The sequence below is a fragment of the Mobula birostris genome, chromosome 5, assembly GCF_030028105.1.
Source record: "Mobula birostris isolate sMobBir1 chromosome 5, sMobBir1.hap1, whole genome shotgun sequence".
Lineage (NCBI taxonomy): Eukaryota > Metazoa > Chordata > Chondrichthyes > Myliobatiformes > Myliobatidae > Mobula > Mobula birostris.
The window spans coordinates 66,343,365-66,359,466 of NC_092374.1; the positions used below are offsets into that span (position 1 = coordinate 66,343,365).

The 16,102-nt window shown below is 42.0% G+C and overlaps 1 protein-coding gene across 3 annotated transcripts in view; it reads left to right on the forward strand.

Annotated features, from left to right (window-relative positions):
- Positions 1 to 16,102, forward strand: part of plppr1 (phospholipid phosphatase related 1) — a 128,860-nt gene that overhangs the window by 73,154 nt on the left and 39,604 nt on the right. For all 3 annotated transcript variants that reach the window (XM_072257182.1, XM_072257184.1, XM_072257183.1), the window contains exon 3: positions 2,968 to 3,156. In XM_072257182.1, the coding sequence (XP_072113283.1) occupies positions 2,968 to 3,156 (189 nt within the window). The remainder of the gene's footprint in view (positions 1 to 2,967; positions 3,157 to 16,102) is intronic.

Here is a 16,102-nt window from a genome sequence, read left to right on the forward strand (position 1 = left end):
GCTGTTTTCTTTATATTCCGCCCTATCTTTTGACCTGCCCTTGTACTTTCGGAATTATATGTTTTTTATATATTTATATTATCTTCAACTTTTCCTATTAACTTGTGAATTTTACTTGGAACTTTATTGGGATTTGTTGGTCAGCTTCTATGTTGTAATGTCTGTGAGATGATTGATAGACATATAAATTAACAAAGACATAAAGTTAAATTGCTTTGCAATTTTCTTTCTTACTGGAAGGTATCCATTCTATGTTTTTTGAAATATCCCTAAAATGTCTGCCTTGACATCTTGCCTGATCTTTTGAAATAATCTGCCAGTTCATTTTTAGCTAATTCCATTTTCATTCCTTCTTGTTGCCCTTACATTCTATCATTTTATGGTGGTTGTTGTCTAAAGTGCTTTCATAATGAGGTTATCGATTAATGTTATCACAGTGCACAATGCCAGCAGTAGAAACCTAGACAAGAGTCAAAGCTAATGAGCTCAGCAGGCCAGGCAGCATCTATGGAAAAGAGTAAACAGTTGACATTTTGGGCCAAGACCCTTCAAAAAGATTAGAAAGCAAGTGGAGAAATCAGAGAAAGAAGGTGGGGGAAGGAAGGAAGAAATACAAGGCGGTAGGTAATAGGTGAAAATGGGGGGAGGAGGGGTGAAATAAAGAGCTGGGCAGATGATTGGTGAAAGAGATAAAGGGGGGATCTGATTGGAGAGGACAAAAGACATTGGAAGAAAAGGAAGGGGAGGAGCACCAAAGGGAGGTGATGAGCAGGGAAAGAGATAAGTTGAGAGAGGGAAACTGGAATGGGAATGGTGAAGGAGGGGCAAGTAGTGGAAGTTCGAGAAATTGATATTCAGGGCATCAGTTGAAGCTACCCAGATGGAATATAAGGTGTTGTTCCTCCAACCTGAGTGTGGCTTCATCATAGCAGTAGAGGAGGCCATGGACTGACATGTCGGAACAGGGAATGGGAACTAGAATTGAAATGGGTTGTCACTGGGAGATCCTGTTTTTTGTGGTGGGTGGAGCCAAACTGCTTGGCGAAGCGGTTTCCCAATCTACATCGGGTTTCACCGATATACGGGGGGGCCACATTGGGAGCACTGGATACAGTAGCTGATCCCAGCAGATTTGTAGATGAAGTGTTGCCTCATCTGGAAGACTGTTTGGGGACCTGAATGGTAGTGAGAGAAGAGGTGTAAGGGCAGGTGTAGCACTTGTTCCACTTGCAAGGATAAGTGCCAAGAGGGAGATCAGTGGGGAGGGACGAGTGAACAAAGGAGTTGCTTAGGAAGTTGCACCAAAGCAGTCATCGATGTAGCATAGGAAGAGTTGGGGAGTGATGCCGGTGTAGGCCTGGAACATGTTCCTTTGGTTTTCCACTGATCCTGCCTAGCCTGTTGAGTTCCTCCAGCATTTTGTCTGTGTTGCTTTGGATTTCCAGCATCTGCAGATTTGCTCATGTTTGTCAAAGCTAATGAGTTCGTTTTTGCTGAGACATAAGCTGATTGACTAAAGTAACTCTGGATTGCTGTGTCACTAGTCTACATAGTCAAAGGGAATGTACTGCTCCTCTCTTATCTTTCCTCATAGTAGGGTAGGATGATGTTACAGTTTAGTATAGGCATTATACTGTTCTACTGCTAAATTAGGTATATATTAAGCAGCTCCTGTTGCTTTCCAGGAATGAATCTAAGTTCTGTCAGAGTGAAGTTGATGGCTGTGTGTGAGAAACATTTGCTGATTCTCACAAACTTAGAAAGTTCTTCTAAGTTTCACTTTCCAGGTAGGAGTAAGCAGCTTGAAATCTGTGCCTTCTGTCTATTTCTTATATACCTTGAACACTTCCAAGTGAAAAGGCAGGCAGAAAGATAACTTTTTCATTCATCTATTAGATTTGTGACTGTCAAGTAAGGCCTGCATCTATTGCCAATTCCTCATACCACTTGAAAAGGTGGCCTTGTTGCCCTTGTGGTGAATCTCAGTCCTTGAGCTGACATGTTCATTTTGTATTTTAATCCTTTAATTTTCCTCTGAGCAGCAGAGATTTGTTGTGCCAAATGACATTTTTTTAATACATTTTCTATTCTGTGCAATTCCAATTGTGGAGAAAATAATTCTCAAAGAAGATGTCCTAAAATTAGGAATAATTAAGCTCCAGGAAATTCTGGAAAAAGTATGCAGTCAAGTAGTGCTAATGCGAGGTGAAGCAGAATTAGCATTTTGGCTCAAAGACTCTGTCAGAACTGACCTAAAATATTATCAGTTTTTTGTTCTTCCGATGCTGTTTGATCTGCTGAGTATTTGTTTCCATTTTAGTTTCCCAGCAAGTAAAGCAAATGTCAATTTTAATTTGCAAAATTAGACTAGGTACTGCCCCTTAAACCCTGCTAGAATCTAGTGAAACTTTACTCAATAATCATTTGTGATTTTTGAAGATAAATATTGCAGTGTGCTGAACTCTCTTACCCATACTTCCCAGGACTTTAGCCTGTTTGCATGTAACAGAGGTTGATTTTTGGGAGTGAGTTGCAGCTGGTTGATATTACAGCACACTTTAGTTACCCTCGAAATGTGGAGAGCTTGACGAGAATTTGCCAACCATAATGTCTCTGGAAACAGATGGGGTAGATAAAAATAGAGCATATTTTAATGTTTAACTTGAGGACACATTGATTTTGTAGTCAACTTTGATCACTTAATCATTAGTGACACTGCTGTGCCTTCTGACAAAGCAGCTACTGAAATCATCAGTTCCCTTGGCCGGCCCCCGGTTCCGTATGAAACATTCATTTGTGTCATCTGCCAGAAGGTTTATATAAGGGGTGGATCAAAGAGAGAGCATATCACTCAGATATGGAAGCATCACTGGGTTGCTGTAGGGAGCTTGCACTATGGGACCACAGCATCTGAGGAACCAGGAGTGATGACAGCTCCCCTCTATATTAACTATGCTGTACTTTCAGCTCGTCATAATGGCTGGGACCGTACTGCTCGCCTATTACTTTGAGTGTACAGACACCTTCGAGGTGCACGTCCAGGGGTTCTTCTGCCAGGATGCTGACTTAATGAAACCCTACCCAGGACCAGAAGAAGACAGCTTCATCCCCCCAATCGTCCTGTACTGTGTGCTGGCAGCAGTTCCTACCATTGTTGTAAGTAACATAAACTACACTGATAAGTGCTCTATAATTTCTCTCAAACTCTCCCTACTTGTCACTTTGAGTTTCCTTCCTACCCTCAAACACCTCTTCCTGCAGAACCGTACCTCCCTCACCCATCTCTGCTCAACCCTCTTTCTCATTTCTCTTCCTCTTTTCAGATGACTCACTAGAATGTTATACCCTTTGGAAATTATTTCTGTTCAGAACACAGCTCATAACCTTGGTGTATCCATATAATTTTTTAAAGATTTCCTGGAAAATTTCCTAAACTAGTTTTGGTAATGCATTGAGTTATTGTTTGAAATTCAGCTTAAAATGAAAAATTATGCTACCATCCTTCCATAGCTAACTCTGTGTGTAGCTGGTGTTTTTGTTTGCATGCCTGTGCTTTTATGTCACTCTCTGATAAGCTAGCTGCTGCTCTGTGACTGTAATGAAACCTCAGTGGTTTCACTGAAGTAACATTCCATTCGACGTTTCTGTCACTCCCTCATATTCTCACACCTATTTGCCTTTTACTATATGTGAACAGTGTACTTGGTACTAGTGACAGACAGGTAGAGAGAAGTGGATTCACCTTGTGTCTTGTAATCTAGAAATTCACCATGTTTTAATTTGAATGAACAGCAAATTTAAAAATTGATTCTTATTTACTTGTCTACAATTTTAAGCTTTCTCCATTGTCATTTATGCATTAACCCAATCAATCAAAATCATAGATACCAGCTAAGTACAACAGCTCTGTGATATCAGTCTTTCCAGTGAAAGACTCTCAGTCATTTCTCTCCACATTGGAACTATCACACTGGACAGCAAAGATTTTGCTTCCTGAACACTTTTGGGTGTATCTTATCGATTTTGGGCTGCTGTTCATGAAAACCACCATGAAGTTTCCCTATCACACACCGGTTTTTAAAAACATCACCTCTATTTGTTATTTCAATTCATAATTCAAGTCAATTAAAATATGCCTATAATGTAAGCTGAGAAGTTTTCTACCTTTGTCCAGGCATGCCCTGGCATGCTTAGGCAGGATGGATGCTGCATGGCAGGAGAGGTTCTATAAAGTCCATAAATTTCCATGAAGTATTTTGATATTTGAGACAGATGGGGTTTCCCAGAATAGCTAATGCCAAAATCAAGGAACACATTTTTGTTGGTCCATAGATCAAAAGGTCATCAATGATAGGCAATTTAAAGAACTTCTGGTGGGACTGGGGAAAATCGCATGGAAGGCATTCAAGGATGTTGTTGAAAATTCTCTTGGCAACTGCGGAGCACCAAACTACCTGCAGCTGGTTGACAACATGCTTCAAGCATACAAAACCATGAAGTACAACATGTCACTTAAGATTCATTTCTGCATTCCATTTAGACTTCTTCCCTGCAAATCTTGGCACTGTCAGTGACAAGCATGGTAAAAGGTCATGGAGAAGGGGTATCAGAGCAAATGGAATCCATCAATGCTGGCTGATTATTGTTGGACAGTGAAGCAAGGAGCCTCAGGCACTGAGTGCAAATGAAAATCATCAAAAAACTTTTTTTAGCTCAGTTGAACTATTGCAGAGTCAAATCAGCACAGTTATGCAATTAAATGCACTATATTCAATAAAAATTAATTTTTTTGGTTTTCCAAACTCCTACATGATACAAGTAATCTGAAATTATATTTGTGTTCAGCTTTCAAGTGGTCTATCATAAACAAAAGCAAAAAAATCCTGAGGAAGCAAAACTTATGGAAAAAAATTGTTGTCCGGTGTTATTGCTGAGCTAATTAAAGTATCTGATGAAAAGATGGAGCAATTGTTTTCACTCCCAGAACGATGGCATTTTCCAGAAGGTCTATCACCCTTCTTTTTAACTTTAGAAATATTTTGGAAGACCAGAGTCTAAAAGCTATGTGACCTACCTCTTGTTTGTGCAAATCAGGCAGAAGCCCAGTTAAAACACACTGGACACACTTCCCATAATTACTAGGTAAAATTACAACTATTATGAAATTGAATTAAGTGTTTCCATGCACAGCTGGCATTAACAATCATGTAACAAGGTTTTCTTAAGGGAAAATTTTGCCTGATGAACCTGTTGGAATTCTTTGAGGAGATTACATGAAGGATAGATAAAGAGGATGTAGTGGAAGGTGTATATTTGGATTTTCAGAAGGCCTTTGACAAGGTTCCATATGTGAGGCTGCTTACTAAGTTAAGAGCCCATGGTATTACAGGAAAGTTCTGGCATGGTTAGAGCCTTGGCTGATTGGTAGGAGGCAGTGAGTGGGAATAAAAGGATCCTTTTCTGGTTGGCTGCCGGTGACTAGTGGTGTTCTGCAAGGGTCTTGGGACCACTTCTTTTTATGCTGTATGTCAATGATTTGGATGATGGAATAGATGGCTTTGTAGCCAAGTTTGCAGATGATACGAAGATTGATGGAACAGCAGGTAGTGTTGAGGGAACAGGTAGGCTGTGGAAGGACTTAGACAGATTAAGAGAATCTTGTCCCCTAAAATGGCACATGAAATACAATGTTGGAAAATGCATGGTCATGCACTTTGGTAGTAGAAATAAACTTGCAGACTATTTTCTAAACGAGGAAAAAAATCCAATAATCTGAGATGCAAAGAAACTTGGAGACCTTGTGCAGAACATCCTAAAGGTTAACTTGCAAGTAGAGTCAGTGATGAGGGTCTGTCCTCGCTGGAATTTAGAAGGATGAGTGGGGGATCTCATTGAAACCTTTCGAATGTTGAAAGGCCTAGGCAGAGTAGATGCGGAAAAGATGTTTCCCATGATGGGGGAGTCTAGGACAAAAGGGCACAGCCTCAGGATAGAGGAGCGTCCATATAAAACAGAGACAGATAGGGAGAAATTTCTTTAGCCAGAGGGTGGCAAATTTGTGGAATTTGTTACCACAGGCATCTGCAGAGGCCAGGTCATTGGGTGTATTTAGGGCAGAGCTTGATAGGTTCTTCATTAGACACGGCATCAAAGGTTACAGGAAGAAGGCCAGGGAGTGGAGCTGAGGAGGGGAAAAAAGAGTTCAGCCATGATTGAATGGCAGTGCAGACTCAGTGGGCCAAATGGCCTAATTCTACCACTATGTCTTATGGTCTTAAAACATTGTGGTGACAGATGGACATCCTATACCATCAGTCCGAGTGCAACACCATTTTCTGCCCTTATCAATACAAACTGGAGCTTCAGACTGCAATAGCCAGCCACTGTAGACCAATCCCAGTAGTGCTGGAAGCAGCTCACACCACATTGTTGCTTTTACTATTAGTTAAGTACACACTGCTGGCATTGAGAGACTTGTTTGCAAAGCCCACAGAGTATGCTGAAACAACAGGCGGGAGGAGGAGATGGCGGCACGCCTGTGTGTGCGCAGCCCTCCGGTGAAAAATGATATCATATCTGTTAAATAGGGGCCGTGGACAATTCTGATTTGATGGAGAATGGACGTGAAAGCACAGAGGAATATGTGGAGAAATTTCTGAAACGCTCGTCCACTGCTGTCGTTACTGTGTGGTCGGGAATCTTTCGGAGGGTAGGCCTCAAAATCCTCGGCCTTGCCTGCTTTTGGCGACCGAGAAGGAGGTCGAATCGTTTGGACAGAGATGGCGCTCAGTACTCGGTGTTGGAGAGCTGATCAGAGCTCGAAGTTTTCGGATGACTCAGAGTCGGATTGTGGTCGGAATGGCAGGGAGAGTTTTTCTTCCTTCTCCCGTCTGCGTGAGATGTGGGACATTTGAGAAACTTTGAACTTTACTGTGCTCATGAACTTCTTCATCAAGTTATGCTATTGTGCACTGTTGTAACTATATGTTATAATTATGTGATTTTGTCAGTTTTTTCAGTCTTAGTCTGTCCTGTGTTTCTGTGATATCACACCGGAGGAAATAATGTATCATTTCTTAATGCATGCATTGCTAAATGACAATAAAAGAGGACTACGTGTCTTCATAATCTAAACAGGGATTATTGTCTTTCACAGCTGTTTAATTGGTGATTCACTGGTGAGATTGCTGATAGCATTTCATTACTGGAGGCACAGTATGATAATGACCAGCCACCAGTGCTGGGGGAACTCAAGGCAGCAAACAAATATATGCCACCTGTGAAGAGCAGAATAAGTAAACATAGAGTTTCCATCATGGTATCGTACCTGAGCCTGTCTGATAAACAGTGCTTTCCCTGGGTCAGGTTTTCCTAGGCTGGAATCACTGAGTGATATGGCAAGTTCTCTGCCCATTACACCATGGAGGTCAAGGTAACAATACAGTTTGCCCCTCAACACTGCCTCAGAGACATCAGCTGGACTCAAGTTTCATGGGGAAAATAATTATCTACTTTAGAGTTAGTGCCCAGCAGGTAACATCTAAAGCATTGTGTCCTGCCTGCATTGCAGAGGGCAAACAGCCATTGTCTGCACTTGTGCCTACAAGGAGGCACTCTTAAAAACAACAGACTTCTCCTCGACAGGAAAGTTTCCACATTTTCATTATGGTTATGGACCACCAGAAGAGCTTCCTAATGGTAATGATGTAAGTGTCACAAGTGCGGAGCACGGGTGGGCACAAATGCAGGACACAAATGCGTTTTGTAGCATTAACGAAAATAGAGTTTATTAACAGTTACTAGGAAAGCAGGGAAGCAAGGATTGTACAGAGAGACATCAAGGAATGAATAAAGTGGAAGCTGGAATATGCATGGCTGGATTTGGGCTCAGACCCTGGACTTAGACTGGGACTCAGGGCTTGGACTTGGCCTGGGACTTGGGACCTGGACATGGACTTGGCCTGGGACTCGGGACCCGGACTTGGACTTGGCCTGGGACTCGGGACCCGGTCTTGGACTTGGACTGGGACTTGGAACTTGGGACCTGGACTTGGACTTGGATCTCAGAACTCGGAACTTCGGAACACAGAGCCGGGACCCTTCCTTGGATACGAGACACAAAGCCAGGACTCTTCTTGGACGCAGGACACAGAGCCGGGACTCTTCCTTGGACACAGGACACAGAGCCGGGACTCTTCCTTGGATACAGGACACAGAACACAGAACACGAAGAGACTGTTCCTAACTCAGGGTAGTGGCAAATGGCCGGACCTACCCTGCGGAGGCCAGGACACAAAGAGACAGTTCCCAACTGAAGGCAGCGGCAAACGGTTGGACCTACCCAGCTGAGACAAGGACGCGAAGAGACAAAACCACACAACGATAGACAGTTCTTTATCTTGGCACAAAGTGGCTCCAAGTAGTGGCGAGCTCTTGACTTGGCCCCGGAACTACAGACAGCGGCTCTAGACTCACTCCAGTGGGTTAACTTGACGGGCCCGCTCTGGTGCGGTAGCTTAGCGGCTCGCTCAGGCGCAGTAACTTGACCGGCTGGCTCCAGCGAGGAGAGGCGACTTACTGGCACTCGCTTCGGGAAGAAGACTTGACTTGCTCCAGCGATGTGACTTAGCTCGCTCCGGCACTTGCTTCGGTGACGTGAGGTGATGTTGGTGACAGTCTAGTCCCAAGCAGCTGTAAGCCCGACGCTATATACTGACCGTTCAGCTGAGAATCAAGTGCCTTTAATTACAGAGCCCATAACATGGGGAAACAATGAATTAAAGGAAAACAAGGAGTCAATGGTCCCGATCGTGACACAAAGGAAATTTAAGGGGAACCAGGGAATAACTGATCAGGACCGTGACAGTAAGGTCTTGACATGAAACTTTGAGTGGCCGCTTCAATCCATAAACGCTGCCTGATCCATTGAGTTCCTCCAGCTCCTTTGTGTGTTGCTCCAAATTTCCAGTAACTGCAGCCTCTTCATGGAAAATGCCTTGTTTCAAGGAAATACTCTCCATTTATTGATTTATCGATCTATCTGTCTGTCTATACGTATCTATGTATCCATAATCTATATAAATATATATATATATATAAATTTATCCTTAGCCTAATCACAGGACAATTTTCAATAACCAATTAACCTATTAACCGGTATGTCTTGGAGACGGTGCCAGAATTGAACTCCAGACACCAGGAAGCCCCAAGTTGTAATAGCATTGCACTAACCTCAATGCCACCATGGCGCTCCTTTGTCCTCATGGAGGACAAGCTGTCAAACATTTTTGGGGACCAACAGTGCTCTCTCTGACCACTGCCACTGTGCATCGATAAAGTGACAGCAATGCAAGTACCAGAGCCACAGCAGAAGATGTAGTTATTTCCTGATTCTCCAGACTGTACAGTCTCTCAGAGACACCCTACAGTACACCCAGTTACTACAGATTCTCCATGCTTGTGTGCTGTCTGCTGCACAACCCATCAACCAGTGCATGGGTCACAGAGTTGGTGGAGTACAGGGTCAGAGATCATGAGAGTGAGCGGTTGAGTGATGTGCTAAACCCAGTGATGTCGTACTGGGAATTGTGCCGGCTCAGTCTTAGCACATTTTACTTCATGTGAAGCATCTCTTCAGAGTTTTATTGATCTCTTTGGCCAGTTGTGTAATCATTTCAGAATACGGCCTTTAATTCTAAATGTTATGGTGGCTTAGTGTGGCAAAAATGGATGAAATTCAATTTCTAATCCTATATTTATTGATTTGCTGCTTCCTTCTCCACACAAGAAAGAATGGCTGTAGCTTATATTGAAAATTACCATCTATAAATTTGCTGACAATACAACCGTTGTTGGTAGAATCTCAGGTGGTGACGAGAGGGCGTACAGGAGTGAGATATGCCAACTAGTGGAGTGATGCCGCAGCAACAACCTGGCGCTCAAAATCAGTAAGACGTAAGAGCTGATTGTGGACTTCAGGAAGGGTAAGACAAGGGGAACACACAACAATCCTCATAGAGGGATCAGAAGTAGAGAGAGTGAGCAGTTTCAAGTTCCTGGATGTCAAGATCTCTGAGGATCTAACCTGGTCCCAACATATTGTTGTAGTTATAAAGAAGGGAAGACAGCGGCTACATTTCATTAAGAGTTTGAAGAGATTTGACATGTCAACAAATAAACTCAAAAACTTCTCTAGTTGTACTGTGGAGAGCATTCTGACAGGCTGCATCACTGTCTGGTATGGAGAGGCTACTGCACAGGACCGAAAGAAGCTGCAGAAGTTTGTAAATCTAGTCAGCTCCATCTTGGGTACTAGCCTACAAAGTACCCAGGACATCTTCAGGGAGCAGTATCTCAGAAAGGCATCATCCATTATTAAGGACCCTCCAGCACCCAGAGCATGGCCTTTTCTCACTGTTACCATCAGGTAGGAGGTACAGAAGTCTGAAGGCGCACGCTCAGCGATTCAGGAACATCTTCTTCCCCTCTGTCTGTCGATTCCTAAATGGACATTGAACCCTTGGCGCCACCTCACTTTTTTTAATATACAGTATTTCTGTTTTTTGCATGATTTTTTAAAAAATCTATTCGATATACGTATACTGTAATTGATTTACTTGTTTATTTCGTATAATTTTTAAAATTTTCATTTATTATTTTTTTCTCTTCTGGATTATGTATTGCATTGAACTGCAGCTGCTAATTTCATGTCACATGCCGGTGAGAATAAACCTGATTCTGATTCAGATTCTGATTTTGAATTTATAAAAATGATATAGGAGATGAGACTGATACATATTTCATTTTGTGTCATGAGGAGATTAGGGTGGACAGAGAACAGGTAAACACTGAAGCCCAGCTTCCCTGTATGTACAATGGAAATTAAATCCAGGGGGATCTGTCAAGTATGGGAGAAGATGTGAAGTGACTGGGTCACAGCGTGGAAGTGTAGGGCCAGAGATTATGAGGGCAAAAGGTTGGGAGGAGTATTCAGCTATTTTAGAGGAGGTTGAATTGGAAATGGGATGTCTGTGTTGGTGGGGATTCAAATTAATCAAGGGTGAGGGAATTTGAGGTCTGGGCTTTAAAAAGGTTTGGAAAAGGTGGGTGGAGTAGAAAATTGGAGGGGGGATGAGGGTGGCTGTGGGAAAATTGGAGAGCTGGGATGGAGTAATCAGAGATTGGTAGGAAAATAGAAGTCTAAGAGTTGTGAATGTAGTGATGGGTTGTGGTGTCAGGGACTTAAAGAGTAAGGGTGTCAGAATTCATGGATCGGGGGGATTCAAGCACCAGGATTGAGGAATTGAGGGGGTCAAGAGATGACATTGTGGTGGGGAGTCAGGATCTTTTGAGTTTCAGTTATTCCAACTGAATGATGGACCAGGCCAGACTGTGTTCCCATTACCATTTGCCCTACATTCATACCCCTACTTTAAATGGCAACAGGAAAAGAAAGAGTCACTTTATTTCCCAACTGACTGATTCTTGGCCATCCCCCAAGAAGACTATTTTATCATTTTTTAGTATCTTTACGAGTAAACATATACTTGAAACCAAAAAGCCCCAATATAATTTTTCACAGCCTGTCACCAAGAGATGAACGTACAATTTCTGGAAACCTCTGGCCATCTCAGAAAGTTAACTACTTGAGTTAGAGTTGTCACTGTTAGTATCCTTGGGAGTTATTTCCGTCTCTCGGTATCACAGGTTCACCAGCAAAATGGAACATTCCCTACTCCTGTTTGTCATTAAGGAATCTTTGCAGAAGCATGGTTGTGAAGGTAAACATCTCAGCTGCATCAAATCCAATAGGAAATCTGTTGCTGACACGTTTCACCAACTGGTGTTTGAGTGAGTTCCTGACATCTCACAACTCTAGTACTCATGTGAAGGAGAAAGAAAATGTTATGAGTTTATGGTCCGAATACTTGGTAAGTTTTGAAACAGTTCAAAATAAAAAGTTTTTTTTTATATATATACTTCCTGATTTCACTCTAAGGGCAGCCTGAATGGCTTCATAGTCAGTTAAATATTTATGGAGTGCAGGTCACATGCCAAGTTTGCACATAGCAGGTTCCCACAAACAGCAGGGTAATAATAACTACTGAGGACGATGAGGTATAAATATTACCTGGACACTGGAATAACTCAGTTGACTCTCTCCCCCTGGGTGTCAACATCTCTGAAGATTTATCTTGAGCCCAACGTCTCAAGCAAATTTTTACAGAGGTACTATGGAGAGCATTCTAGTTGGTTGCATCACTATCTGCGATGGAGGGGCCTCCGCATAGGATTTGAGGGAGGTGTAGAGGCTTGCAAACTCAGCCAGCTCCACAATGAGCACTAGTCTCCCTAACATTGAGGATATGTTCAAAAAGCAATGTCTCAAGTAACAGCAACCATCATTTAAGGAGCCCCATCACCCAGGACGTGCTCTCTTCTAATTACCATCAGAGGGAAACTACAGGAGGCTGAAGACGTGCACTGAAAGTTTTAAGAACAGATTCTTCCCTTCCACCATCAGATTTCTGAATGGACAATGAACCATTCCATGTACTGTGCAATAGTGGATTCTGGTTAATTGGGCCATCGGTTAATTGGGGCAACCACTTATTTGGAACAACTCTTAAAGAACAAAAACAAATTAAGAAAATAGCCAGGATTCCCTTCTTTTATTTGGGACACAATGCCACTTCATTGGGGCAGGAGGCTGTTACTGAACAGTTTCTAACTAGCCTCAGTTGTGTGCACTTGCATGGCCATTAGATACTACACTGTGCTTAGAGCAAACAGTTTAAATAGCATCAGTTGTGTGTGTTTGTGTTCAAAAAGCAGTGATTTTTGTCACAGATAGTTGGCGACATATAAGCAGGAAGGCAACTCAGAACTGTTTGCTCGCTGTGGTTCCAAGCATGCAGGCTTGGAGATACCAGAAATGGCTGGAAATAAAAATTCACTACTTCAACAAGTTATGAACTATGAAGAATTTGAAGATATTGAAAATCATCCTGAATGTTACAATGATAATGAAGATTTGAAGGATTCAATTGTCAATAGCAATGTATATAGGCAGTTTATTATCTACACTAGGTACTGACTTTGTTCATTTATAGTCAATCAAAAGAACACAGCAGATGAATTTCTCTGTCAATAACTATTAGGAACTAATACACAGTTTTAAAATACTATAGAGATATTTTTAGTGTTCTTATTTGTTCTGTATTTCATTGAAATCAATCATTTGTAACTCAGTTGAATAGTAGTTTTTCTTTTTTATACGCTTTATAAAAAAGGAAAAACTATTTCCATGAAATTTCGGCTAATTGGGGCAGCCACTTAATTGGACCAAGGTGTACCGGTCCTGATGTGTCTCAATTAACTGGAATCTACTATATATATTTCTTATTCTAATTTATAGTATTTTTATATATTGCACTGTACTGCTGCAAAAAAAAAACAACAAATTTCTCGACATATGTCTGTGGTGGGAAAGCTGTGGGAAAAGATCCTTAGAGATAGGAGCTATGGGCATTTAGAGAATCATGGTCTGATTAGGGACAGTCAGCATGGCTTTGTGAAGGACAGATCATGTCTAACAATTCTGATAGATTTCTTTGAGGAGGTGACCAGGCATATATATGAGGGTAGTGCAGTGGATATGACCTATATGGATTTTAGTAAGGCATTTGATAAGGTTCCACATGGTAGGTTTATTCAGAAAGTCAGAAGACATGGGATCCAGGGAAGTTTGGCCAGGTGGATTCAGAATTGGCTTGCCTGCAGAAGGCAGAGGGTGGTGGTGGAAGGAGTACATTCGGATTAGAGGGTTGTGACTAGTGGTGTCCTACAAGGATCGGTTCGGGGACCTCTACTTTCTGTGATTTTTATTAATGACCTGGATGTGGGGGTAGAAGGGTGGATTGGCAAGTTTGCAGACGACACAAAGGTTGGAGGTGTTGTAGATAGTGTAGAGAATTGTCGAAGATTGCAGAGAGACATTGATAGGATGCGGAAATGGGCTGAGAAGCAGCAGATGGAGTTCAACCTGGAGAAGTGTGAGGTGGTACGCTTTGGAAGGACAAACTCCAAGGCAGAGTACAAAGTAAGTGGCAAGATACTTGGTAGTGTGGAGGAGCAGAGGGATCTGGGGGTACATGTCCACAGATCCCTAAAAGTTGCCTCACATGTAGATAGGGTAGTTAAGAAAGCTTATGGGGTGTTGGCTTTCATAAGTCGAGCGATAGAGTTTAAGAGTCGCGAGGTCATGATGCAGCTCTATAAAACTCTGGTTAGGCCACACTTGGAGTACTGTGTCCATTTCTGGTTGCCTCATTATAGGAAGGATGTGGAAGCATTGGAAAGGGTAAAGAGGAGATTTACCAGGATGCTGCCTGGTTTAGAGAATATGGATTATGATCAGAGATTAATGGAGCTAGGGCTTTACTCTTTGGAGAGAAGGAGGATGAGAGGATACAAGATATTAAGAAGAATAGATAGAGTGGATAGCCAGCACCCCTTTCCCAGGTCACCACTGCTCAGTACAAGAGGATATGGCTTTAAGGTAAGGGGTGGGAAGTTCAAGGGGGATATTAGAGGAAGGTTTTTCACTCAGGGAGTGGTTGGTGCGTGGAATGCACTGCCTGAGTCAGTGGTGGAAGCAGATACACTAGTGAAATTTAAGAGTTTAAACTTAAATTTAAGGAATTTAAGGTGGAGGGTTATATGAGAGGCAGGGTTTGAGGGTTGGCACAACATTGTGGGCCGAAGGGCCTGTACTGTGCTGTACTATTCTACGTTCTATGTTCTATATTAAACCTAATTCTGATTCAAATTATCTCCAAAGTGTGCCACAGGTCTCTAAAATATGAATGAGGGTACGGTGCCATGGTTAACACTACCAACGTTGCCAGCAAAATACAGCAGAACTCCCTTAGTATTGCACCAAAGCATTAGACTAGAGTTAGATGGAAATCCATGATAATTCAAGTGTGTGATACAATGAAGCATAACACAGTTTCCCCAATCCAACAATCTGAAGGTGTTAAAACTTGGCTGTACCCTTTATTTGCAAGTGCCTATTTGTTATCAAATTTGCTGTTTGCTTCCAAGTCCTGTTGAAACAGTTCTGTGACTGACCTAGATAAGCTTTTGTTGCAAATTTTCTTAAGGTCTGTAGTCTCTGAGGGGTTAGAGGCGTGATGGAACAAGTTTGATAATTAGCATTTTCATCAAACAGACTTTGGATCCTTTTTGTAAAATTTTGCATAATGTCCTATTTTGAAGACATAGCAGTGCTTAATTAAATATTAATCTGCATTTATATCTTTAATGCTCCACAGCATATTATTACAGGAGGAGAGTAGAAACTGCTCAAGACATCTGCGTTGTTCTGCATTCTATAATCCCTCCTTCATAGAAAGTCCCTTTAGATCAAGGATGATTTGCTTCACTCTGGTTTTGTGGGTTCTGAACATGCCAATGAGGACAATGTGGGAAATGTGGACTCTGACCCAGATGGGGCAGGGTGTGTCTGACTTGGTGGGTTTGTGGGTACTTTGTGATGTAGTGCACTACATCTCCGTGCACTCAGGGTTCTGAATAGCTTCCAAATGCTCTTTTGCCATTTTGAACAGTAACAGGATTCCCTGGAGTTGCTGAGCATTTTACACTTCTTCAAGGAAACTTTGAGAACATGCCAGAATCATTTACTCTCTCCATAAAGCTGTTTCTTGATATCATGAAGCTCTGAACACAGTGAGTTTGTTGGAAATTCAAATATTGGGATTTCAAATAATGTGACTTACCCATGAAGTCCGTTTGAATGCAATCAGGTACTCAGTGGGCCTGGGAGAGGGTGCTGGCATCTGTTCAAAGTTCAAATTCAAAGGGCATTTATTACATTATACAACCTTGAGATTCGTCTCCTTACAGGCAGCCACAAAACAATGAAACCCAAAAGAAAACCTGAAAAAAGAAGACTGTCAATCATCTCCAATATGCAGAGAGAGAGAGGGAAAGGGAAAAAAAACAAATTGTGCAAACAATAAAAATAAGCAAGTAGTAATCAGAAAAAAAGTGAGTCCACAGACACAAAGCCTGGAGC